Genomic DNA, 27,339 nt, shown 5'->3' with positions numbered 1-27,339 from the left:
TCCAAAAAGTCCTGGTGTCTTATCTTGTAACATTTTGGTTCAAAGAAGCCTTATGTGGTTGAACACTAGTTGCAGAACCCCTTTGCTGTATAGCTCAGCCTTTCAAATGCAAAATTGCATGTAATTTCTTCTGCCCTCAGCCTGGCTCATATGATCTGACACTCTGCCCAATAACCTTTAAAATATATACTAGAACAAGTTCACTGTAAAGAAACAATGATTGGTCAACAAATAGTGCAACAGTCTAATCTGAGGGGGGCAACAGAACCTTACTCAAAGAATAAAGAAATTCTAAACTGTGTAATATGCACATGTTTAAAAATAATCAGACTAGTTTGAAAATGCAAAAGACAACATATTTATGAATAGAAAATAAGCCACATCTAAAGTAAATAATTGTTGGGGAAAGAAAACTGTACATATTTTACAGTATTTTGCCTTGCTTTTTTCATTTTAAGCATATCCTCCAACCTAGCTAATTTAGCAGTTACAGCAAAATAGCTGTCATAAAATGAGCTTGTATAGTTATGAATCAAACACATTGTCATCTGAAAGATTCTTCAGAAAGAACAGACTTAATGGCAATTATGACTATTTGTCTGAGCTGAAAGACTGATCCATTCCAGGCAGCAAATCAAAAATGGGTATTTTCAAAAGAAAAAAACAAAACAAAATGAGCATAAAAAACAGTCAGTTACTAATACTGTATATTGTTGTAGTGTCTGGTCTTTACAATAAGTATTTTTATACACCAGTATTCTTAAGATATTATTGTGAAACAATATCTTCAGAATTTGCCTTTTTTTTCCCATTGCAGACAAACTTTGGGAAAGCTTGTTAGGTTACTGGGAGCTTAAAAAAAACAGTTAATTATCTTGTTTCTCTAATGGCTTTCCTTCTTGCATTCTAAACAATAGATTTTGGGCAATACTTTGATTCTTAATTAACACAGAATTTCACAGCATCCTATTAATATTGTGTAGCTGCTAATATTTAATATGTTCCAGAATTTTGAGTGTTTGGTTTAGAAACCAACACTGCAAGAACACTAAATCTTTCAAAAGCAAATTTGTGTGTCTCAATGTGCTGTCACAATGCTAGTTTACACTGTCCTTCTGAGTTAGAAGCAGTAAAGAAGATTGTAGGTATAGTCAAAGTCTGCCTTGTCTGGTATTAATGTTGTCTTGCTGTATAGGGCTATGACAACCACTAAACAGTGTCAGCACTGGGTGTTTTTCTGTCTCCTCTCCATCCCTAGTTTTCTTTTTTCCTTTCTTTCTTCTTCTGCTCCCTAGACCAATTTTGGTTCTTAAAAAATTAACCAAGATTTCTAGTTAAAAGAAGAGGCTTAATAATTAGACTTAATTTAATTTAAAACCCATACTATTTTCCTGTAATAGGTGTCCCTTAAACCACCTCTGCCATCAAATTATGTCACATTTTTTATTCAGAATATGTCAAGTAGAAGAGTGAAGGATGACACAGAATGTCTACTAGAAATTGCAAGAAATATTGTGACCAGTCTAACTGCATTTTCTTTGTTCTTTTTGTAAATACCCTCATAAATATTACAGTCATTCTCAAGTTCAGCTCTGTGTAAAAATAAAATGTGGCACAAACCTGGCACAGGAAATGAAATCAGTTGCCTTGCGTGATGAAGGGTATTCATCATTTTGCTAATCTATCAAGCTACCCTCAACATTAGTTGGGATAAATTGTCCAAGTGAATGATTTCAGTAACGCGGTCAATGAGAAGTAACATTTAAAGAGAATTATTGAATACTTGCTCATTTTGGCATCTTACTGTAAATGAAAACATTGCTTGCCATATTGCGGTAGAAGCTATATATAGTCACAGTATTTCAATGTTTACTTGCAAGTGATCTTCAGTGTACAGTATAATCATCATCCAGCTTGGTAACCGTCAATGATGTAAGAATAATGGAGAGCTCAGTAAGAATTTCAGCGCTGAAAGCTACTCATATTTTTTTAAGGCAGATCTGATGCATTTCCCACAAACATCTACATTATGAGGAGATGCTGGTTTCTCAAAAGCTAAAGTTGAAACAAACATTCCATTATAAGCTTGATTTTTCAACAATGCTCACTTGGTCTGTGAACTTTGATCTTCTGCCAGAGTGAAATTTAACTGTCCAGAAAAAAGCAAACTAGACAAGCCACTTAGGAGATATGAGGGTTAAAAAAAAGGTAGTCTTTACTTATTGGACATTTCCTAAATTTTTATGACTCATCATTATTCCAAAGCCGCTTGGTATGGAAATTTAAAGCTTGTTTTAATTCACATATTTTGAAGCTGGAGGGGATTGTTAGATCATCTAGTATGACTTCCTAATCTGTTGGCTTTGGTGCGGCTCTTCGCACCTACCTGAAAGAAAGCCTACAGAAGGGTTTTATCTATCTATCCATATCTTCAGCAGGAGCCCCTGTTTTCTTTGTTAAGAAGAAGGATGGCTCCTTGAGGCCCTGCATCGATTATTGGGCACTCAATAAGGTGACTATTTGGAACCTCTGTCTACTCCCTCTAAACCACAAACTCTTATATTGACTGTGCTCTACTCAAATTTTCGCAAAACTAGACTTGCACAGAGCCAATAACCTGTTGCATGTGCAACAAGAAGATAGCATGGAAGGCTGTCTTCTGCACTAGTATGGTCACTTTGAGTATTTGGCCATGCCGTCTGTGCAATGGCCTATCAACCTTCCAGCATCTGATTAATGACATCTTCTAGAACATGCTGGACTGATTCATAATTATTTACCTGGATAAAATTCTTATTTTTTTCAGAGGACCGTGCAGTTTACAATCACTGTATACTCAGTGTCCTCAAAAAAACTTTGCCAGAAGCATCTGTATGCAAAGCCAGAGAAATGCAAATTTGACCGGGACACAATGGAATTTCTCTGTTATATCATCTCCCCTAAGGGACTGGCTATGGATCCATGTGAAGTGGCAGCCATCATGGATTGGGTGGCACCAAAAGAAGTCCATAGGATACAATGCTTCTTTGCCAATTTCTACAGGCAGTTTATTATGGGGTTCTCTGGTTTGATTGCCCCTCTCAGTGCCCTTTTGAAAGGTGGGAGCCCATTGTGTCTGGTCCCTAGAAATCAGGCTGCCTTCAAATCACTTAAAAAAGAGATTGGTCATGGCCCCAATCTTGATGCATCAGGACCTGGCCAAACCATTTACAGTGGAGGCAGATGCCTCAAATTTCATGCTGGGAGAACTCCAGCTGTCCAACTCGGACAGTCATCTTCACCTTTGTGCTTTCTATTCATGCAAATTGACTGTAGCGGAGCAGAATCATGGTATCTTGGATAAAGAAATGCTGGCCATTAAGTGGCCTTTGAGGAATGAGAGCACCTCTTGGAGGGGGATAGGTCCCGAATCCAAGTTCTCACTGACCATAAAAACCTGGAGTATCTAAAGACAGCCAGGCAGCTGAACTAGCAACAAGCACGCTAGTCCCTCTTTAGGTGATTTTATTTTGTGATCACCTACTTCCTAGGGACAAGGAATGGGAAGGCTGAAACCTTGTCTAAAATGATTGAATACTGTGAGCCTGGCAACGAAGCGCCATCCACAATCCTCAAAGCCTCAACTTTTATTTTTGGTACTGCAGTCTGTACCCTGATCCCTGTCATCGACTCCCTGCTGCCCAATGATGTCTTTGACGTTCAAACCCCTCAGACCTTAGACAATGACAACAACCCAGCTACCGCGATGTTCATGATCTAAGATGGGATTCTGTATCACAAGGAGCACATCTAGGTGCCTGAGGGCCTATCAAGGCTTCAGAGATGCTCCTCTGGTAGGACAATTTGGTTGCTCCAAAATCCAAGACCTGCTATCTAGAAGCTTGTGTCAGTGGCTTTATGTTCTTCCATAGTGGCTTGCAGGAAGCCCTGCAATCTCTGTGCCCAGACAAAGACAACTCCCCATATGAGACCACTTGACCTCCTTCAGTCCTTGTGCACTCCACCTTGGCTTTGATCCACCATTTCTGTGGACTTTATCATGGAGCTGCCACCCTCCAAGGGGCACACTGTACTTCTTGTTGTGATCAATCTAACAACAATGGAACATTCTGTCCTGTGTCATGCCCTCCCCACTGTCCAATAGACAGCCTGCCTTTTTTGTGGATAACATCTTCCACCTCCATTGGTTATCAATGAGAGTAATGTCTGACTATGGATCCCAGTTCTTATTTGGCTTCTGGTGGGAATTTCTAGGTCTCCTTGGTATCAGTGCCTTGGCTTCCACTGCTTATCACCTGAACGCAATCAATCAAGCACAACAGGCCTCTCAGGTCCTTGAACAGTATCTGCACTCCTTCCTAAACTATCACCATGACAACTGGCTGTTCATGATCAACCATGCTGAATTTGCTTACAACAACGTCACACTTGCCTCCACCTAACAGACACCTCCATTTTTTTTGCTAACTATAGATTCCATCCTCGCTTTCACCATGAGATCCCCACCAATTCGTCAGTACCTGCCACTGTTGACCTTACTGTTCACATCCACTAGGTACTCCAAGAGCTAAGAAGACCATTAGAAGAAGCCAAGCAACATACAAATGACATGCTGACTGGCTCCCAGTTTCACAGTAGTGCATAAGGTGTTCTTGTCTCCCGAAATCATAAATTAACACATCCCTCAATGAAGCTGAACCACCAGTACTTGGGGCCCTTACAGATCACAGATAAGATTAACCCTGTAACATTCAGACTGTAGCTACCAGAATCTCTTAAAGTTCACCCCGTGTTTCATGTTTCCCTTTTAAAGTGGTATGTCGAGAATACCTTACTGCTTTGCACCAGTCCTCCTCTCCCCTGCCAATAACCATTCAGGGCCAAGCAGAATAAGTGGTCTAGAAAGTTCTGGACTCCCACCAAAACTGGGACAAACTCCAATATTTAATAGAGTGGGAAGATTACAGCCCAAACAAATGATCAATGGAACCTGGACCCTGCACTCCTTTCACCACATATACACAGACAAACCTGGCCCCAGGGCTCCTGGAAGGCACCCCCAGAAAGAGGGGGGGGAGAGTACTGTCAGGAGTTAAACCAGCTAAGACCAGCTACTGGCCTGTTCCCAGATAACTTCATTTCTAGGCAATGAATAGCTCAGCTACTGCCCTGGAACTGCCTGATTAATCCATAGTGCCTGAACAGCTGCGGAATCAGCAGCTTGATTTATAAGCCCAGCAGCAACAGCAGAGTACTAGCTCCTCAATGCAGCTAGTCTGTAGATTCTCTGCCTTCCTGTGCTCACCTCACTCCTAGCCCTACTCCTTTCCTATTCCAGGTCTTGTGCCAGTTCTATCCCAGCCAAGCCCCTGTGTTGGAACCAGCCCTGCTCCTGACTCCATATAACTCGGTTCTGTCCTCAGCCCTGGTTCCAGCTCTATCTTGACCCTTAGTTCTGGCCTTCGGGCTCAGAATCCGGTTCTGACCTTCCGCTCAGACCCAACTACAACCCTGTCTCTTGACAGGTTGAAACCTTATTTTTGGCATTTCCTAGATTTTGAGTACTTAATTTAGATTTTTAAAGAGGAGGATAAGAGGCAAATTAATTATGGTCTATAAGTACCTACTAAGGAGGAAGAGATCTGATGTTTTGAGGCTTCTTAATCTAGCAGATAAAGGTATAACAAAACCCAGCAGCTGAAAAGGAAGCCAGCAGAGTTCAAACTTCAAATAAGATGCATATTTTTAACAGGGTGGGGTAGTTGCCAGAAAACAAACACATTGTTTCTCCAGCTGTGGTGAAAATAATATGACAGGCCAACCTGGAACCTGTGACCATTTTGGATTTTTAATTCATATGGGATATATACCCAGAAGCATCATGCTATTGCCATTTAGTCTACTGTTTTCCTGGTGGATCAGAAAGAAACCTCAAAGAAAAGGACAACATTGTGCATGGAATGGCAGTGTGGTCCAGACAGGGAATTCCCTTTCCTTCTAAAGCTTCTCTGTCCCATTTCCCTGTTTTCTGTTTGTATATAAAAACTGACAGCCAGGTGCAGAGCCAATTTCTGTGATTTTGCCAACTTTGCACTGACTTTCGCAGAAATATTCTCCCCAGAATAGAATCCTAATTAAAAATGTGTGATAAATAAATATAACCCACTTAGAATCATTAAATGAACACAACATTCAGATGCATATTTAAAATAAAAATGTCACCTTAATAAGCGTAGCAAGTTTGAAAACATATGTCCCCTCAAATTGTAACATATTTGTTTGCAAACACATATGAGATGTGAAGAATTAAGTAGAAAATAAATATCACTCTTTGAATTATTTAACCTGTCTCATGCATGTAGCTCTAAGAGAAATGGGTAGTCTCAGTCCAAGTGAAGATGAGAATATAGGCAATTCTGTTCTTGTGAGAAACATAGAACTGAGATAACAATAAAAAGGGAATAATTTCTTATCATAAAGATAATGGTCATTTTTTTTTAAACTTTAGGCTCCTAAATCCATATTTAGGAATCTACCAGTGGGCTTTTCAAAAGCATGTAAGTGACTTAGGTGCACAAGTCCTACTGAAAAAAGTTAGGCGAAACATGACATGAGTCCAAACCAGAACCCTGCATTGGAAACAGCCCTCTTTGTCTCTCCCCCCTGCCACACACCTGCCTGGAACTTTATGAAAGTTCTGATTTATAACTAGATCAAATATTAATTAAGGCTCACAATACACCTGTGAGGTACCGCAGCTGTTCTGTCCATTTTATAGAATGATAAAGTGAAGCACAAAGAGGGTGTGATTTGCCCAGTGTCACATCGTGAGTCTGGTGCTGTTCTGAGAATAGAATTCAGGAGTGCTAGCTCTAAACCCTGTGCTCTATGCATTTAACAACATTCCTTTGCTTCAGGCAACACAGTATAAAAAAAGAATAGCAGCTAGATTGATAAAAGGACTACCATTTGAGGCACCTAAATCTCAGAATCTGGCTCCAGTGGGATTTATAAATCCTCCATTCAGCTGACACCAAATGCTCTTGGTGCCTAAATTGTGCATTAAAATTCCCTAAACGCCTTTGTTTCTGTCTCTGACATGTGCACTGCAGCCACACCAGGTATCTAAGCCCCAGAGTGATTCACAAATAAGGAGAAGATAGATGTTCCTCCGTCTAACTCACCTGTGAGGTCCAATCAGGTAAGTGTGCTAAGAGCTTGCCTATTGGATTGGGCACCAATAGACAAGCTTACCCAAAATGCTGGGCTCCCTCATAATTTTTAGCCTATTAGGTCGGACACTCACCTGGGATGTAGGAGACCTCTACTTCAAGCCCTTGCTAGTGAGGAGAAGGGATCTGAACTAGGACCTGCCACCTTCCATGAAAGTGCCCTAACCACTGAGCAATGGGATATTGTGGTGTGTGTGTGTAGTGCAGGGGTGGGCAAACTTTTTGGCCTGAGGGCCACATCGGGTTTCCAAAATTGTATGGCGGGCCAGTGAGAGGAGGCTGTGCCTCCCCAAACACCCAGGAGTGGCCCGGCCCCCGACTTCTATCTGACCCTCCCTGCTTCTCACCCCCTGACGGCCCCCCTGGGACTCCTACCCCATCCATTCCCCCTGTTCCCTGACCACCCCCAGACCCCCCGCCCCTGACTGCCCCCCACCGCCCCATCCAACCTCTCCTCTCCTTCCTGACTGCCCTCCTGGGACCCCTGCCCCCATTCAACCCCCCCTGTTTCCCGCCCTCTGACTGTCCCGACTCCTATCCACACCCCCGCCCCTTGACCACCCCCTTGAACTCCTCTGCCCTCTGTCCAACCCCCCCTGCCCTCTTATCGTGCTGCCTGAGCCGCTATAGCCGTGCCACCGCGCTGCACAGAGCACCGGGTCAGGCTGGGCTCTGCAGCTGCATTGCCCCAGGAACTCACAGCCCCACCGCCCAGAGCATTGCACCAGCGGCACAGTGAGCTGAGGCTGCACAGGATGGGGAACAGCGGGGGAGGGGCCGGGGTCTTACTTATCCATCAGGTAAGTAAGAGCAACTTGTAGTGGAGTTGACAATTGGCAGAAATGGATTATCCAACCATCACTACACATACACAAGAATGTGTCAGATGAAGTAAAAAGTAGTTCTGCAAAATGCAGGGGGCCAGACTAGATTACTGGGTTTTTTTCTGGTCCTGCTTTTTATGATTCTATGATGGTAAGAAAAATACTCTTATATGAGATGTAGCTATGGCTCAGAATTAAATTACAGTACTGAAGACTGTGACCTGTAGCCAGAATCTCGAAATGGCACATCTGCTGAAGCACAGATATGAAAAATGAGAAATAAATGTGAACTTTTCAATATGCATTTTATAATATTAATTGAAAGAGTAAGTAGTGTCATTTTTGCAAGAATAGTTACTCTGCTTAGATTTACAGAGACCTGTAAATCATTTAGCCTGGAAAAGTAATGAAACAGAACTATCTTTTTGTTAAGTGACTGGAAATAATAGCATTACATAAGGCATATTGTCTAAGATAGAGTTCCCCCTCACACACTAAATGCAACTTCCTCTTAAAGGCTATTGGATCAGATATCTGAAAGCTTGTGTTACAAAATTCAGTACCTACTACAGTAATTCCATAACTATATAGAGACCAAAGCCTATCTTCATTTAAGCAAGAACATTAGGGCTAAAAGCAGCTGGTTGTTCCGGGGTAAGAAAGCAGTAAAAACTCTATACAGGAGCATATGGGTAAGCCCTAGGTTCTGCATTAACAAGCTCCCCTGTAATTTTCTGCAGCTCAGTATGGAGGAAGAGGAATTTGGGCAGGAAAAGGATATCGTCAGTGAACCAGTGCACGTTTTGCAACTATCGAGCCATAAAAATGCTTACAGAAATGCAGCAAGCTGGGGTTGAGGACTCCATCCCTACTAGTTCCCAGGTAAATTACTATGAAAAACACTTTTGCCTGGGGTTTTACTTGAAAGATTATGATTTGGATCAAAGACAATAGAATTTTTTGCATAACAACATTAAAGAAGCCAATCAGTTGTTCTGACATAAGAAAATTGATCCTGAATTCTTCAGTCATAACAGTTACATGAGCATTCTGGGAACTGTAATTCATATGAACTTAGTTAAAATCATAATAATAAATAAGGACTGAGAATGACAAAAATGCCTTTATTTCCACTGCTGTAGTGTGGTAATTATTTTAAGTTTCAATAATTTACAGTCATCAGCTTAATGAAATTTACTTGCATGAGACTCCATTTTATGAGAACTGTGAAATTCCACCACAACAGTTTGCAGTAAAGATGAGCCTGAACCAGAACACAGGATCTGAATCCTCTTGAGCTGAGGATAGATTTGGATCCAGAACTGAATTTGGCAACTTGGATCTGTCTCTGTCATGTTGGTTAGCATAATACCCACAGCAGGTCTTGGCCAAACCTGGTATTTCAGCACCTAAAGGGGAGGGAGGGGAGTGCTGCTTCAGCCTGCTCAGTGTAAAAGGGGGCTTCAGGCACAGGGATGCCCCTTTTAAGCCCTCCCACCATCTGGTTCCCAGTGAATGAGTCAGTGTTGCCACACTGGTCCCTTGTCTCCTTTTCCTTTCCCCTCCACCAGGCCTGCCATCTGGATACAAAACGGGGTTCTGTGTGATATGACTTTCCTGGAATTTCCCCCCATTTTAGTTGCAGCAGTTATTTGGGGACCAAAGTTGGCTCATAAAAGGGTGTGTTTCTGGTGTGATAACATGGCAGTGGTACGTTATCAATCACCAAACTTCCGAATTACACAGGCTTATGAATAGGGCCCTACCAAATTCACGGTCCATTTTGGCCAATTTCACGGTCATAGGATTTTAAAATTAATAAATTTCATAATTTCAGCTATTTAAATCTGAAAAATCACGGTGTTATAACTGTAGTGATCCTGACCCAAAAAGGAGTTGTGTGGCAGGGGGGTTGCAAGGTTATTGTATGGAGGGTTAGAATCATAGAATCATAGAATCATAGAATATCAGGGTTGGAAGGGACCTCAGGAGGTCATCTAGTCCAACCCCCTGCTCAAAAGCAGGACCCATACCCAATTAAATCATTGCGGTACTGCTCCTCTTACTTCTGTGCTGCTGCTGCTGGTGGCTCTGCCTTCAGAGCTGGGCAGCTGGAGAGCAGCAGCTGCTGGCCAGGAGCCCAGCTCAGAAGGCAGAGCCACAGCCAGAAGCAGTATAGACGTAAGTATGGCATGGCATGGTATTGCCACCCTTACTTCTGTGCTGCTGCTTGCAGAGCTAGACCTCCAGTCAGCACCCACCACTCTCCAGCTGCCCAGCTCTGAAGTCAACAGTGCAGAAGTAAGGGTGGCAGTACCATACCAAGCCATCCTTACTACTATGCTGCTACTGGCGGTGGCTCTGCCTTCAGAGCTAGGCTGAGCTATGAAGGAAGTTGTAATGAGTTCTTCCAATTTCAGGATCCAGAATGCTGGTCACCAATATGGCCCATCACAGAGGGGTGGGTGTTGTGGTACATGGGGGTTGACAACAGAGCTGTTGGCATCCTTGACGATCCTGGCATAATACAAGGGGCAACTGGGTTCTTTCGGGAGGATGGGACTTCCCCTATCAGACTTGGGAGCTGACATGTTTTTGGCTGCTACAAAAGAGGCCACTGGGAGATGTCTGGGAATCTGACTGGGTTTGGGGGGGAAGCAGCCAAGCTAATTGCTGGCACCTCCTTGTGGCAGATGTCCAGTGCAGGTACTCCATAGGGAAAGCATCCAGTGACCAGATAAATGGCCTGATAAAGGATTTAAAAAGGAGGTTCTGGTTAAAGGAACAGAACGGGGTTGGGTGGGGGGAAAGAAGAAGGGTTGGAACTCCTATGGGCTTTTATTACAATGAAAGAAAAGAGTTTCTAGTCCTCATGGTTGCAGAAAAGTTGGTTGGTCCTCATGGTTGCTGAAAACATGCTATGAGTGTAACCTAAAAACTCAAGTTTCAGAGTAGCAGCCATGTTAGTCTGTATTCGCAAAAAGAAAAGGAGTACTTATAGCATTCTAGAGACTAACAAATTTATTTGAGCATAAGCTTTCGTGAGCTACAGCTCACCGATATGATTCATCCGATGAAGTGAGCTGTAGCTCACGAAAGCTTATGCTCAAATAAATTTGTTAGTCTCTAAGGTGCCACAAGTACTCCTTTTCTTTTTGCTAAAAGCTCAAAACTCAGAAGGCAAATAGAAAGAACCCCAAATCTATTTTTTTAAATCTCAAAATTTTGGAGCCTGACACGTGATCTTTGAACACTTGGTTTGACAATACTGTAAGATATTCCTGAATAGAGTTGACATTCTCAATGCCAAGTGTTTTTAGCATTTCCTGGTGGAAGAAGTAGTTGAAATATTTTGGGCATGAGGTTTTTCTTCAGAGCATAGTCACTCATGTGCAGGGATAACTTGCTGCCTTCCAGTAATTAGCATGAGGCACTTCGAAGAGCATTGCTGCTTCCTGAATTCATAAGCACTTCTGGAAATACTTCCAGCCCTTATGCACAGAGTACTGACCACCTTTAGGCACAATCTATTGCGTCTGGGATTTAATACTCCTTCAAAGTTCTGATTCTTCCTCCTACTGTGTGAAGTCCATCATGTTCTGTGCAATCTAGTGAACTAAATATGCGAAGAACCTCTCAAAGAAGGGCACTGGAAGCCCCTCAAAGCAGACTGGTGTCCCAGGCATGCATCTCAAGCATAGTTGCTCTGGTGGTTTAATACCTTACCTAACAGTTCAGCTACTTCAGGAATTCTGGATCATGTTTCCTGAGATTAAGGGGTAAGGAAGGGGGGCAAGGGGTGTCGGACTGACTAGGTAGGAGGAGGTTGATAAAAGGTCACATTGAGTGTTAAAAGTTAGCTATAGTGTCAGATAGCTTGTGTTGAAGCCCATAGAAACTTAGTCTCCAATCCTCAGCTGCCCTGCACCAATAGAAACTGGTCCTAAATTAGTGAAGCTGCCCATTGAAGGATCACACTAGTGTAGGGGGATCATCCCATGGTGTATAACTGAGGGGTGGGATGTGGGGCTCAGGCTTAACTACCAGTGCCTCAGAAAGTCAAAATTTTAAGGGTGAGGCAAGTTTCCTGTCCATCTCATTCTGGAAATGTAAGTGGGAATTCAGTGCTGATGGAATCTTTAAAGAAATTATAATTATTACTACTTTAAATTATACAGTACCATAGATCAGATGTGCATAGTGTTTATTAGGAAAAAAGGAAAAACAGGAATCTGCCTGAAGAAGCCTTTTAAATGTGACCAAAATATGTGGGGTAAGATATAAATCTACACATATAATTTTGACAATTTAGTTTAAATCATTGTTTTTAAAACCTGTCTCTCTTTCTCTGAATATTGTTAAGCTTGGTGCTGTTTTGTTTTCAAAACATTTTACATGATTTAATCTACAGAGTTTTTCATATGCTGTTATTGATCACTACTGAATAATATAAACTGATGACATGAAAACATTTTTGCTTTATAATGCATATGAATCGATGTAGCACAGCTGTTAGACTGCTTTGATTTGACAATATATAATAGTTGTTAAAGTAGATCAATGAAATGGTTATTTACCTGACTACATTATATAAAAGAAATTTTCTGTATATAATTGTCTAACTCTTATCAAACTTCTGCTTCCAGTGTTCATTCTGATATAAATACAACACTGGATACAATCATAATTTATATCAAGCTTTGAAGATTCCTTTTTATTCTTTTTATTTCTCTTCAGTGCTGTCACAAAAGCACGAACTTTATTCTATTTGTTCTTAAATTGCATTTATCTAAGACATCTTATAGGTCTATGAAACAATTTAGAAGAGGAGATGCACAGCAAAGGTTTCATGATACAAAAAAGAAAACAGATTTTATAGTATGCAATGTTCCCCCCCACCCCAAAAAAAGGAAAAGAAAAGAAAAAAAACCCCTGAAATAAACCTAATAAAAACATGCCATATTTAAGTACTGTATTTAAATGAAAAAGAGATTTTAAATGGTGTTATAAGGTTCATAATAGGCCTAAGTCATTGTCATTACTTTTCTGTTCATGACCTGGAAGAATAATCATTGGGTTCTCATTATGTACAACAGAGAAATATTAAAAGCAAGCAAGCCAATAAAGCAGCATCATTAAAACTAGCAATATTATAAGGAGAAGTTATGTGCATTTTGTACTGCGTCTGTGATTACAATTGCTTCACCTGAACAAAAGAGTACTTCAAATTTACTCTGAGCGTCCATAAACGTTCAAAATAATTTTAGGACTGAAAGAAAGATAACAAGGCAGTTGGATGTTGAGTTCTCTTGTTTTTTGGTTTCTTATAAAGTAATTCCACAGAGAACTGTCCAGGCCTTAAGAAGATTGAACCTTAACCTCTATCCTGTTTTCATTGTAACTGTTTTTCAGTTGCTCATAGTGTACATACAGTGCAGACTCTGTCATTTGCTAATAACTACACAATAGATCATGACAGTTCACCTAGAGACATTAAGCCTTTAAGACTGACACATATGCACACTGCAATCAAATTTTATTCTTTCAGGAATGTACTCTGGAAGCTTTTAGGAGCAGTATCTGTGGTACAAGACCAACAGAACTTTTTGCATGAGTATGTTACCAATGCTTTTTAGAAGAACAACATTGACAGTTTAGTTTATGGGTGATATTTCTAACTCTGCAGATTTTGATATTCACATCAAACACAGCATGTTCACTTTTTTAACCTACTGTACTTTTCCCTCACCAGCATCTAGTTCTTTACTTGGTCTTTTTAATTACATTTGTTATTAGTTATTACAATAGCACCCAGAGACACCAATGTGGGGTCCCATTGTATTCGGCATTGTATAAACCACAAAGTAAGAGGCAGTCCCTGTCCTAAACTTCTTACAATATAACTTGAGACAAGATGCAAACACAGATGTAACAAACAAAGAGAAGGAGTAGGGGCGAAAAAGAATAAATGGACACAAATCAGACGTCAAGAATTATAACATTCAAAAACCAGTTGGAGAACACTTCAATCTCTTTGGTCACTTGATTACAGACCTAAAAGTGGCAATTCTTCAACAAAAAAAACTTCAAAAACAGACTCCAACGAGAGATTGCTGAATTGGAATTAATTTGCAAACTGGATACAATTAACTTAGGCTTGAATAAAGACTGGGAGTGGATGGGTCATTACAAAAAGTAAAACTATTTCCCCATGTTTATTCCACCCCCTCCCCCCCCGGTTCTTGTCAACTGCTGGAAATGGCTCACCTTGGTTATCACTACAATAGTTTCCCGCCCTGCCCCGGCTCTCCTGCTGGTAATAGCTCACCTTACCTGATCACTCTGGTTACAGTGTGCATGGTAACACCCATTGTTTCATGTTCTCTGTGTATATAAATCTCCTCACTGTATTTTCCACTGAATGCATCGGATGAAGTGAGCTGTACCTCACGAAAGCTTATGCTCAAATAAATTTGTTAGTTTCTAAGGTGCCACAAGTACTCCTTTTCTTTTTGCGGATACAGACTAACAAGGCTGCTACTCTGAAACCAGTGAGAGGAATATGTTTTTACAAACAATTGGCAAGTTTGAAATCAGATTTGTTTCTTTTTCTATATGAAACAAACCAGAGATACAACGATAATTCCTACTGACCATCCAACCAGCTATCATCAGGTGGCAATTTACAGTAAGTATCACAGTAGAAGTGAGCCTAGAATAAGGATTTATAGGAGGAGAGGGTAGTGACTTTCAGATTAATTCAGTGAGGATATTCCATGAAGAAGTTGGCAGGGAATAAAGCGTGAAGTTGCTTGTTGGAGAAACAGATTCTCAAGTGCAGAGCATGTTTCCTGATTATGTATTTGCAAGTAATAGCATTGTCCATCCATCCAACTGCGAATAGTATTATCTCTTGACTAACTAATGTTTTCCTGGAACGTTACAATCTGCCAAACCAACTAATTCCAGACAACCTTACACAGCTGACAATTCTCAAAGTTTTCTAGAATAAATATACACATTTGGAAATTGGGCAAATATCTCAGAAAACTTGCTCAATAATGAAAGTGTAAATGAATACTGGATAATTCTGTGAAGAATGTTATAAAGTCATAGTTCTAGAGACCTCAAAATATCTTTTATCGAGATCTCTGGCCCTCAGGCAATTTGGATTTCAAACTCTTCCTTAAGTGCTACCTTCTCAGTGGCTGCCTGATTACCACTGCTTTTGGGTTCATTCTCTTATAGGATCCTTTCCCAGGGAATCTCATTACAAAGAACATTCTCTCAAGAATGAGTTGATTGGAGAGAACTGGGCTACTGGTCATTCTGGGAGGAGCAAGAACTAGTTCAGCAGACAACAGGCAGAGGGTTCTTTGATGCCTATTGAACAGAAAAAGGAGGAGACAAAGAGAGGATTAGGCTTGGGGAGACAGCTAGAGTTTTCTGTGTGGAGCAGCAAGATGGAGGTAGCAGGTTGGGAGCCAGCTGCACAATGAAGACCAGGTAACAGGCAGCCTGAGAGCTGGAAGTGAGGTTGGGTGAAGAGTCACAATCCAAGATGGGAAGCAGCCAGTGAGAGGAGACTAGTAGCAGAAGGACATAAGGGCAAAAAACAGAGTGCTCCACTCATCGTGGAAGAGAACTTAACCAGTACTTAAATGCACTTTTTAAGGAATTGTGGACTAGAAGCTGTACTCATGGTTACTCCAGTACTTCCTTCTTTTGGATTGTCCCCTACTGACCTGGCTGAGTTAGGAATGTCTATGTCTATTTTCTGTTGTAGATGGTCAAGTCATACTGCCTACGGTATTTGCAGTCTTTCATTTCTGCCAACCCTAGTAAAGACTCCTTTTGCTTGAGAGTGCATATTGGGAAATCACTGGGTAGTAGAGCCTACTGGGCCAGAGGCAACTTGCTTTGGTGCTTGCTCCTAAGTTGAGGTATATCTGGTACACTACCGAGTACATGAAAGAAATGGGTGAATCACAGCACATCAATGACTCCAATAGGTGGGACTAATTACACTATTTTAGTGGCTGGTCCTTTAAACCTGGAAGTCAGAAGTAACTGCATCCTTTAGGGTGGCAATTGTGCCCTCCTTTACAAGGTGGTATGTATTTTTAGCTCCTTATGCTTCCCTTGTCTTTTATACCTGAGGAGGCAGCACATCCTCACACCTGTCAAATGTCATTCAATGGACACCACATTTAAAGAGATTAATTAATTAATCATAATTCTTGACAAACTACAGGAAATATTGATGAGTCTTAGAGCTGGATAAAAAGTGTAGTTGATTAATTTAGCCTTGAGAACAGCTAGCAGTTCTGTCTTTCATTTGAAATTATTTACTGAATAAATTTGGCACATAATTTTTGGTTTGCAGATTGTGTGCAAGCAATTCATTATGAGTATATTTGATATTTTTCATTCAGAGTGTGTTGATTGTTTTATTGACAGATAGAAATATATTACATGACCTGTTCCCTAACTGGATGAGTGTAAGACTTCGGATAAGTTTTCAGTGTGAACATTTATGTTTACAAATTTAAAATTCATCTTCCATGAATAGCACCAATATTTGTTTAAAATTCAATTTCCGCAAATATTCTTAACAGTGAAGTCATTCACCATATCTATGAAGAGTGAAAACAAAGAAGGCACAAACATTGGCTGGAGGCTGATCACCCGGGTCCTATCCCTCATTAAAGAAAGATTATTTCTTTCATAGAGGAAACTACAAAATTAATGGAGCAACGTATTTCATTGAGAGACATTATATAGAGACATCAATAGGCACTGATGAGTTTCCATGTAAAGAGCTGAACACCCCCTCCCCACTCCAAGACACATAAACCCCCACACCTCTTTTAATTACTTTCAGGTACAGATGTGAGTCTTTAGGACCACATGCCTAGACCTTTCTTTCAAATATCTGTGGTCCTTCTGTGACAAAATCCCCTTGGAAATGATGACACCATACAAAAATGCTCAGCACTTCAGTAATTCTGCTCATTTTTGTTAGAAACCATTTGGAGCTACTCATTTTTTAAAGACGGTGTTCAGGCACATCATTAGATAAATAAAAGACACTGATTTTACACCCTGAGAATTTACAAAAAGAACCATATTGACAAAATAATGGTAGTGCTGCCTGCATGAGCACAGATGAGCATAAAACATGATGGAAATGTCAAAAATTCTCCATATGCAATGTAGTTTTAACTATGTTGGTACCAGGATATTAGAGAGACAAGGTGGGGAAGGTAATATCTTTTATTGGACCCACTTCTGTTAGTGAGAGAGACAAGCTTTCAAGCCACTCAATGTTCTTCTTCAGGTCTGAGAAAGGTAGAATCATAGAATATCAGGGTTAGAAGGGACCTCAGGAGGTCATCTAGTCCAACCCCCTGCTCAAAGGACCAATCCCCAATTAAATCATCCCAGCCAGGGCTTTGTCAAGCCTGACCTTAAAAACTTCTAAGGAAGGAGATTCTACCACATCCCTAGGTACTCTGATGTGATGCTTGGAATACTTGTCTCAGACCTGAAGAAAGAAAGGGAGTACTTGTGGCACCTTAGAGACTAACAAATTTATTTGAGCATAAGCTTTCGTGAGGTACAGCTCACTTCATCGGATGCATTCAGTGGAAAATACAGTAGGAGATTTATATACACAGAGAACATGAAACAATGGGTGTTACCATACACACTGTAACCAGAGAGATCAGGTAAGGTGAGCTATTACCAGCAGGAGGGTTGCGGGGGGGAAACCTTTTGTAGTGATAATAAAGGTGGGCCATTTCCATCAGTTGACAAGAACGTGTGAGGAAAGGTGGGGGGTGGGGAATAAACATGGGGAAATAGTTTTACTTTGTGTAATGACCCATCCACTCCCAGTCTCTATTCAAGCCTAAGTTAATTGTATCCAGTTTGCAAATTAATTCCAATTCAGCAATCTCTCGTTGGAGTCTGTTTTTGAAGTTTTTTGTTGAAGAATTGCCACTTTTAGGTCTGTAATCGAGTGACCAAAGAGATTGAAGTGTTCTCCAACTGGTTTTTGAATGTTATAATTCTTGATGTCTGATTTGTGTCCATTTATTCTTTTACGTAGAGACTGTCCAGTTTGACCAATGTACATGGCAGAGAGGCATTGCTGGCACATGATAGCATATATCACATTGGTAGATGTGCAGGTGAACGAGCCTTTGATAGTGTGGCTGATGTGATTAGGCCCTGTGATGGTGTCCCCTGAATGGATATGTGGACACAGCTGGCAACGGGCTTTGTTGCAAGGATAGGTTCCTGGGTTAGTGGTTCTGTTGTGTGGTGTGTGGTTGTTGGTGAGTATTTGCTTCAGGTTGGGGGGCTGTCTGTAAGCAAGGACTGGCCTGTCTCCCAAGATCTGTGAGAGTGATGGGTCGTCCTTCAGGATAGCTTGTAGATCCTTGATGATGCGTTGGAGAGGATTTAGTGGGGGGGCTGAAGGTGATGGCTAGTGGCGTTCTGTTATTTTCTTTGTTGGGCCTGTCCTGTAGTCGGTGACTTCTGGGTACTCTTCTGGCTCTGTCAATCTGTTTCTTTACTTCCGCAGGTGGGTATTGTAGTTGTAAGAATGCTTGATAGAGATCTTGTAGGTGTTTGTCTCTGTCTGAGGGGTTGGAGCAAATGCGGTTGTATTGCAGAGCTTGGCTGTAGACAATGGATCGTGTGGTGTGGTCTGGATGAAAGCTGGAGGCAGGTAGGTAGGAATAGCGGTCAGTAGGTTTCCGGTATAGGGTGGTGTTTATGTGACCATCGCTTATTAGCACCATAGTGTCCAGGAAGTGGATCTCTTGTGTGGACTGGTCCAGGCTGAGGTCGATGGTGGGATGGAAATTGTTGAAATCATGGTGGAATTCCTCAAGGGCTTCTTTTCCATGGATCCAGAGGATGAAGATGTCATCAATGTAGTGCAAGTAGAGTAGGGGCATTAGGGGACGAGAGCTGAGGAAGCGTTGTTCTAAGTCAGCCATAAAAATGTTGGCATACTGTGGGGCCATGCGGGTACCCATAGCAGTGTCGCTGATTTGAAAGTATACATTGTTCCCAAATGTGAAATAGTTATGGGTGAGGACAAAGTCACAAAGTTCAGCCACCAGGTTTGCCGTGACATTATCGGGGATGCTGTTCCTGACAGCTTGTAGTCCATCTTTGTGTGGAATGTTGGTGTAGAGGGCTTCTACATCCATAGTGGCCAGGATGGTGTTTTCAGGAAGATCACCGATGGATTGTAGTTTCCTCAGGAAGCCAGTGGTGTCTTGAAGAAAGCTGGGAGTGCTGGTAGGGTAGGGCCTGAGGAGGGTGTCTACATAGCCAGACAATCCTGCTGTCAGGGTGCCAATGCCTGAGATGATGGAGCATCCAGGATTTCCAGGTTTATGGATCTTGGGTAGCAGATAGAATACCCCAGGTCAGAGTTCCAGGGGTGTGTCTGTGCAGATTTGTTCTTGTGCTTTTTCAGGGAGTTTCTTGAGCAAATGGTGTAGTTTCTTTTGGTAACCCTCAGTGGAATCAGAGGGTAATGGCTTGTAGAAAGTGGTGTTGGAGAGCTGCCTAGCAGCCTCTTGTTCATATTCCGACCAATGGCCCACCTTGATTATCACTACAAAAGGTTCCCCCCGCCCCGCTCTCCAGCTGGTAATAGCTTACCTTAAGTGATCACTCTTCTTACAGTGTTATTATTTCATGTTCTCTATGTATATAAATCTCCCCACTGTATTTTCCACTGAATGCATCCAATGAGGTGAGCTGTAGCTCATGAAAGCTTATGCTCAAATAAATTGGTTAGTCTCTAAGGTGCCACAAGTTCTCCTTTTCTTTTTGCGAATACAGACTAACACGGCTGTTACTCTGAAACCTGTCAGACCTGAAGAAGAGCTCTCTGTGGCTCAAAAGCTTGTCTCTCTCAACAACAGAAGTTGGTCCAATAAAAGATATTATCTCACCCACGTTGTCTCTCTAAAAATTCTCTGGGAAGGACAAGCAGCAGACTGTACCAATGCCTTCTCCACAACCTGCAAATGTTTTCTCTGAGACTTAAAGTGGTCCACTACAAGTTCCAACTCTGAATTTTTATTTACTTTCCATACAGGTCTTCCTGGAAAGAAATAATAATAGTCCCAAGTCATCAGAGATGCTGAGCCTGATTCTAGTGTCACTTATTATGTGCCATTATAAATCCCGGTTGAAGACAAATAATTTACCTCAGCATGAAGTAGTATTAGAGACCAGAATCAGGCCCACTGTGTGCCAAGGATCCAACAGCTGAATCAGACACTATATTTTGTTGCTAAAAACCCTTATTCTCCAATTATTTAAAAATTAGAGTGGTTTTTTGTCAGAATTTTGTCTCAAGGCACTGAATAGAATAAATAACTACAATTTTCAATTGCTTTTAGTTTATTTTCAAATACCGAAAGACATTTAACCTGCAAAATGCCACTTGGAAAAATAAATTCTTATAATTTACAATAAGTGTACTGAGTACTTATATGGTAGAGTAAAATGTACTGAGTACTTATATGGTAGAGTAAAATGTCAGCCTAGAGAAAATATCCATGGCTGCATCAGAAACAGCTGAAAACAAGATTTTATGGAAATGTTGAAAAAAATAATTAGAATCATGTGAAAAGTGCCACTAACATTTGAAGCTCTTTGGCAAGTTTATGTACTGAGGCTAATATTAGCAAAATAATCCTCCTGGGGAAAACTCTTACTTGTTTTGTCTTTTCTTTGGTCAGATTGCTCCAAGACTAAAAAAAACATTTATAGAAAAATAGTGCATGATATCTGAGTAGGGTAGAGATTGGAGATGTGTTTTGTACATTTTCAGAATACCTTGAGTGCCAGCAGATACTATGTTTGGATAAATATCAAAATATTATCCTTGATGTTGGAGTTGCAAAACCATATTCAGACCCAGAGCTGTGGTTGACCAATTCAGCAGCAGAGCTTCAGCAGAGTGAAGTGAATGAGAAAGTGCTGTGCTTGCTAATGAGTGCACTCCCCTTTCTGCCTGAAGACCTAGTGGCATTTGAGTGTTCATTTAGAACTGTCTCCTGTTGAATATGCTTGGGAAAAGAGGATGGGGACAGAAAAGAACGATGGGCCTGTGACCAAGTGGGAGGAGCCTAAGGCTGACTCACCACTCTGTACTCTGTAAGCTGCCCTGCACTGGCCAAACTGGGGAGATAACTGAGTACGGACTGGGTGATTAACCAGTTAACAAGGGGATTCAGCTAGTCAGCTGGGGATGGTTAAAAGGGAGACAGGAAGGGAAAGGAGGAAGCTGGAAGGAAGGGCAAAGAAGCCCAAGATCTCAGAGCGGTGAGATCTCTTCCCCTCATCCTCTGCCTAGAAAGTAAGTTGAAGTCTTAGATAAATATGTTGATGTTAACTGCTTTACTCTCTTTCACTGCGCTCCCCATCTCTGTCCTGACCTAAACAGCCTTTAGGGCAACAAGATTTACAAGAAAGGCAAACTCTTAGCTTTTTTTGTGTAGTCACAGTTCATTGTGACTGGTTTCTTCCATAGATCTCTGTTTGAAAACCAAGTCCAGATACTGAATCACTATGCTTAGTTACAGTTTTCAATTGATATGGAGTGTAAAAACACGGTTACATAATTATTTAATTAAAATTAGAATGCACAAAACTAAAATGCTCACATTGTCACAAACAATCATGTTACTCTTGCCTTATTCAACTTCAACAGCAACATAACATAGTAAATAGAATTTAGGGCTATTCTTTTTGGCTGTTTAGAATGATGAATCCAGGGGTGGCTTGGGGGGGAATTTTTTTAGTTTCTGAACAACAAATATGAAGTCTTATGTTTAATTGGATATCAGATACAAATCCACACAATAAGATGTCAGACAAATGGTTGAAAACCTGTTTGATTTTTATTGAGTTGGTTGGTTTTTGTATAGCAAGTGTGATCTAACCAGTTGTGTGCATCTTTATGTCTATGTAGTGCCAGTAGCAGACATGAGCCTTCCCTACCATTCATCTGACACAATAGCAGCAAGGGAACCAGGATTGCTCACAGCCTGCCTCAGGCTAAAATTTGGAAAATGGGGCTCAGCAGATAAATCACTTACCATTTAAATGATATAGTTCCTTTTGATGGGTTGTATTTGGCCCCAGATCCTGCAATTGGACCCACTAAGTTGGACCCTTCTGTCTGTGATAAACCCAACTGGAGTTTATGGGGCTCCACACGGATGCAGAGGTTTAACTATATATTTATTTTTTTTAATCACAGCCCGACATCCTACAACTCCCCAACTTTGACAGTTCTCTTCCATTCCACTCATATACATGGTTAAGGCTGCAAGTTCGTCATGGAGATCACTGATTCTGTGATTTTCTGGGACTGCCGTGACTTCTGAAGTGTCTGGTGCAGCTGGCCCAGGGGCTGCCTGAGCAGATCGAGCTGCCCCCGTGCCAGCCGCATCCGCCACAGCTGGGGCAGTCTCAGGCTACCCCCTCACTCCTCCCAGCAGGAGTTTAGGTGAAGGAGGGGACTCAGGGCTGAGGGTAAGGGATCTGGGTAGCGCTTACCTCATGGCGGCTCCCCGGAAGCGGCGACTTTCCTCAGCTCCTGGTGGAGGCATGGCCAGGCAGCTCTGCGTTCTGCCTCCATCTGAAGGTATCGCCTCCACAGCTCCCATTGGGCATGGTTCTCCACCAATGGAAGCTGCGGAGCCGGTGCTTGGGGCGGAGGCAGCATGCAGAGCTGCCTGACCGTGCCTCTGCTGAGGAGAAGATGATGGGGGATGTCGCTGCTTCTGGGGAGGATTGGAGCCAGATAGGGACCCTTGCCAACAGTCCCCCCTGTAGCATGAGCAGGGATCCAGGACCGTGCGCTACCGCCTCCCCTGCCTCAGCACCCATGGCACCCCCTGGGTCGCTCCCGCCCTGCAAGATTTAGTCAGGGGTATATAGTACAGGTCATGGGCTGTGAATTTTTGTTTACTGCCTGTGACCTGTCCATGACTTTTACTAAAAATACCCATGACTAAAACATAGCCTTATACATGGTACACGGTCTACAGTTTATTAGAACATGTTCGCTGTTTAATTCAATGTCCTTTACATACAGTTTTTAAAGGAACCTAGAAGTCTAAACCCCATTAGAGTCTCTGGACAGATATTTTTGCATTTCTCAAAAAGAGTTAATAAATAAATAAGAAAATGTATTGTATAGATCAGTGGTGGGCAACTTGCAGCCTATCAGGGTAATCCACTGGCAGGCTGCGAGACAGTTTGTTTACATTGACCAACCATCCGCAGGCACGGCTGCCCACAGCTCCCAGTGGCCGCAGTTTGCCGCTCCTGGTCCATGGGAGTTGGGGGAAGCGGCACAGGCTGCAGAGACATGCTGGCTGACACTTCCCCCAGCTCCCTTTGGCCAGGAATGTTGAACTGAGGCCACCGGGAGCTGCGGGCGGCCATGCCTGCAGACGGTCTGTCAATGAAAACGAACTGTCTCGCAGACTGCCAGCAGATTACCTTAATGAGCCACAGGCTGCCCACCACTGGTATAGACGGTATTTGACTCCAGTTAAGGTGCATAATATTTTTGCTACTGGGGAGGTGCTCAGTTGGAAGGGTTGCAGGAAAAGGGAACATATTTACATAGGGTGGTTGTGTTCGGGAATTAGCTGGTTTTGGGAGGAAATTATTAGAGATTCATTTTATGACTAAATGCTGGCTTTCTAGTGATCCCCTGACCTTCTTACTTAATGCTCCAGTAAAGGATCTACATTTAAAACCAAACAAATTAATTTATTTTTTATTCTTAGTAACTAGACTCTATACTGCACATTATTGGAAAAATTTGACTCCTCCTCCTGTTGTATAAAAAATATGGAATGTCCTTGTAATGGGCAAATTTTCACATCCAATACACAAGAGAAGCGTCAAAAAGAAGACCAGTATTTAGAAATCTGGTCATCCTTTTTTAGCATACACAGAGAACCAGGGTTTCCCAGCCAGCAAACTGGAATCTTTAGCCAGGTACTTTGAATATTATGTTGATCCCAAATAAATAATGTACGATATAGTATGTTAACATTTTATTGTAACTTTGTCTTAATAAAAAGTTAATAAAGAACAAAACCAAAACCCAGGAGGTAGCGCAGTGGCTAAACACTGAAATAACATGAGTTTCATAGACACCCTGCCTACATTATAACCTTTATTAGCATGGTTGTTAGCAATTAACTTATTTTAACCTACAGTATTGCATGTGAATAGCATAAAACTTCGAAGTCAATAACTTAGTAAGTGATTGAACACATAATATGCCAAGAGATTTACTACAGGAACAAGACACTTTGGAGATAGTTTGGTTCAGGTTTGTGAGAATGGTGTAATAATACTCCATGCAGTACTTGTTGTAGTTGTTTAAAAAACAACAACAAAACTGGCCATGGAATTTTGAACTACAAAGAAAACAACTTACTCAAGAGTGTGGCGCATGAAGTGGTTCTAAATTTCTTCCATAGTAAAACCTGTTAACTGTGCAAAAATAACTCCAAACTTCACTGCTTTGCTAGAGATAATTTTTCTTGTCTGTCAAATTGACTAAACTGGTTAATAATTTTCTTTTTATTCTCTCCTAAACCAAAAAGCAATAATGGGTAAGAATGAACTTTACTGGTGAGGAGAATCCAGGACAGAATTAAAATTGTGAACTTAAAATTACCATGCTGAAAAGAAAAGAAAAAACCTTTGCAATCTCTTAATGTAGTCAAAAGACTATTACAAAACTTTACAATTTAATTATTGGAAGATTACAGAACTGCTTCAGTGCTTTTGTACTGTGTTAAATAAGCTGTACGTGCAAGGAGTAATAAATGAAATTGTTAATTTTACTGCATCCCTAGGGAATAGCAGTGGGGGTTACATTATTTAGAGCTCCAAATGGATCTGGGTTTATGTGCAGTAATAAATCCTAATGACATTGTTAATTAACCCTGCCTCAAGCCCCATTTTGCCTTAGGGTTCAAAGACACAGTGACTAGTAGGATAACTCACCATTCATATTCTTAAAGATGTTTAGGATGGGGAGGATTTGACGATAATAGGGCACCAAGGCTTCCCCCACCATGTCAGCTGACACCACCAGGTGCTGGAGGACTTTGAGCGTGATGCAGATGACCTGTCGGTTACGAAGGTTCAGTGCATCTGTGATGTAGAAAGAAAGACAGGCAGAAACAGAAGAATTAATTTTTAGAATGTAAAAGGGAGGGGGAGAAGTCCTCTAATGGGCAAATTTAATTAAACTATACTTTGTTGGGGATTGTAAGTGGGCCTTTATTAGCTCAGCTCCGAAAGATCCCAGAGATGGATTGTGGCCTCGATGTTATAAAACCCTGCCTTGTCTGATTGTTATTTGTTCCCACAATTTATACTGAGTCCTCACTAACCCCAAGAATGCAGCTCATTATTCTCTCATGCTGCCTGTGTTACTAGTCTGGTCCAAATAAATAAATAATAAAAAGAAATCCTCAGTAAGTACCACTGGGGCCAATGGAACCGCAAGACAACCTGTGAAGGTTGACAACAGACACATTCTAGTGCAACAATTAGCCTGTTTGTGAGTTTGCACCCATTTGCTTAGCTATCATTTTATTCATTTCAATTAACAATTCCAGCTATTCTGAGAACTAGTACAATGAGATAAATGTTTGTAGGGAGGGGGGAAAAAAACCCTGTAGGCTTCTTTTAAAAGACACACATTCTGATACGAAAAAAGAAAGATTCTGTCTTGCCTACTTGAGATTTTTTTAGTAGTTGCAGCTGAATTTTCTCTTTGCTTTCAGTCTGATGACATTTCATAAATACCTTTTGTCTCAGTTCCTTCTTGGTTTTAATAATAGAGAAATTAGTTTGTTTTCCCTTTTTTTAATTTCAAAATGACTTCTATTTGAAAAATATTTATTGTTTTTGCAAAATTCCTCCTGTTATACTGCTTACTCCCAAAATTCCACATTTTGGGAGCAACTGCCACATATAATACTATAAAGTGAATGGGTCTGATTCTCCTCTGGCCTGCATGTTATGTAAATGTTTACACCTGTGCAAAGGGGGTGCAAAGCCAGTATAAAATGACAGCTTCCCCCCCCCCGCAAGAAATAGCCCAATATTTTTAAATAAAATATTTATTTCTGAAATAAGCTTGAAAAAATAATTGATGACACCACCTTTCATGATACAGATGTCAGTTAGATAAAACTACCATAACTGATATACTGTCTGTATACACTGTCAAGTGTTCACGAACTGCAGATCACACATTAATTGTATATATTTTGAGGGAAAAATCAAAGTTACTTACTAGTAATTGTTGTTCTTCTAGAGCTGCCTTTGGGCATTCACACTAATGGCATTTAACATCTCTGGCACTGAGCTATGGAACTATATACAAAAGCCACATCCACTGGGAGATGCAGTAGTGCTCTCATTGTAAGATGACATCATCGACACTGTATATAGAAGGCAGTGCACACCTCAGCCTACTTCAGTTCCTTCTCCCTAGCCCGAGGAGTGCAGAAACACAAAGAACGCCTAGGCAGAGGAGAAGGTGGTTGGGTAGTGTGAATGCACAGAAACAACTCTTGAAGACCACCACTTACCAGTAAGTAACCTATATTTCTTCTTTTAGGGCCTCTGTGCATTCCCACTAATGGGAGATTAGCAAACAGTGCCCCCATCAGAGTATGGTGGGCAAGGAGTTCTAGGCACAAATGGACTACAGCACTGCTCTGTCAAATTAAGCACCAGTATACAATGCCATGTCCAATGACTAGTGCTTAATGAAAGCATGGACTGAACTCCATGTTGCTACTTTGCAAAGCTCTATCACGAGACTCCCCTGGTTGAGCATGAGACCTGAGGAAGAAAATGGGGAGGGACAGAGATTGTGACAGGTGACAATATGAGATAACTTTAGACATAAAACTAGGGTGAGGTCCCATGACAACTTTCTCTCTACTAGCTACTACCACATAGGATGGAATGGCCATCCAGGCACTGAGCTCACTAAACCTCTTTGCAGAGGAGATTAAGAGTTCTGTTGTGATAGACAGATGTTCTAAGGGTGCCGAGGTCAGTGGTTCATAGGGAGGACACATAAGCATAGTAAGTACTAGATTCAAGTCCTAGGTAGGAAGAAGTTCTCTCACGGGGAAAGGCGTTAGTCCCTTTAGAAAACATGAAACTGTGGGTTG

General features: G+C 41.3%; 1 protein-coding gene across 1 annotated transcript in view; it reads right to left on the bottom strand.

Annotated features, from left to right (window-relative positions):
- Positions 1–27,339, bottom strand: part of PACRG (parkin coregulated) — a 507,213-nt gene that overhangs the window by 142,373 nt on the left and 337,501 nt on the right. The window contains exon 6 of the mRNA XM_077812164.1: positions 25,145–25,294. Coding sequence (XP_077668290.1) covers positions 25,145–25,294 — 150 coding nt within the window. The remainder of the gene's footprint in view (positions 1–25,144; positions 25,295–27,339) is intronic.

Source organism: Eretmochelys imbricata, chromosome 3, assembly GCF_965152235.1.
Source record: "Eretmochelys imbricata isolate rEreImb1 chromosome 3, rEreImb1.hap1, whole genome shotgun sequence".
Classification (NCBI taxonomy): Eukaryota; Metazoa; Chordata; order Testudines; family Cheloniidae; genus Eretmochelys; species Eretmochelys imbricata.
Note: the sequence above shows the minus strand (reverse complement) of the source record. Positions and strands in the feature narration are given on the sequence as shown.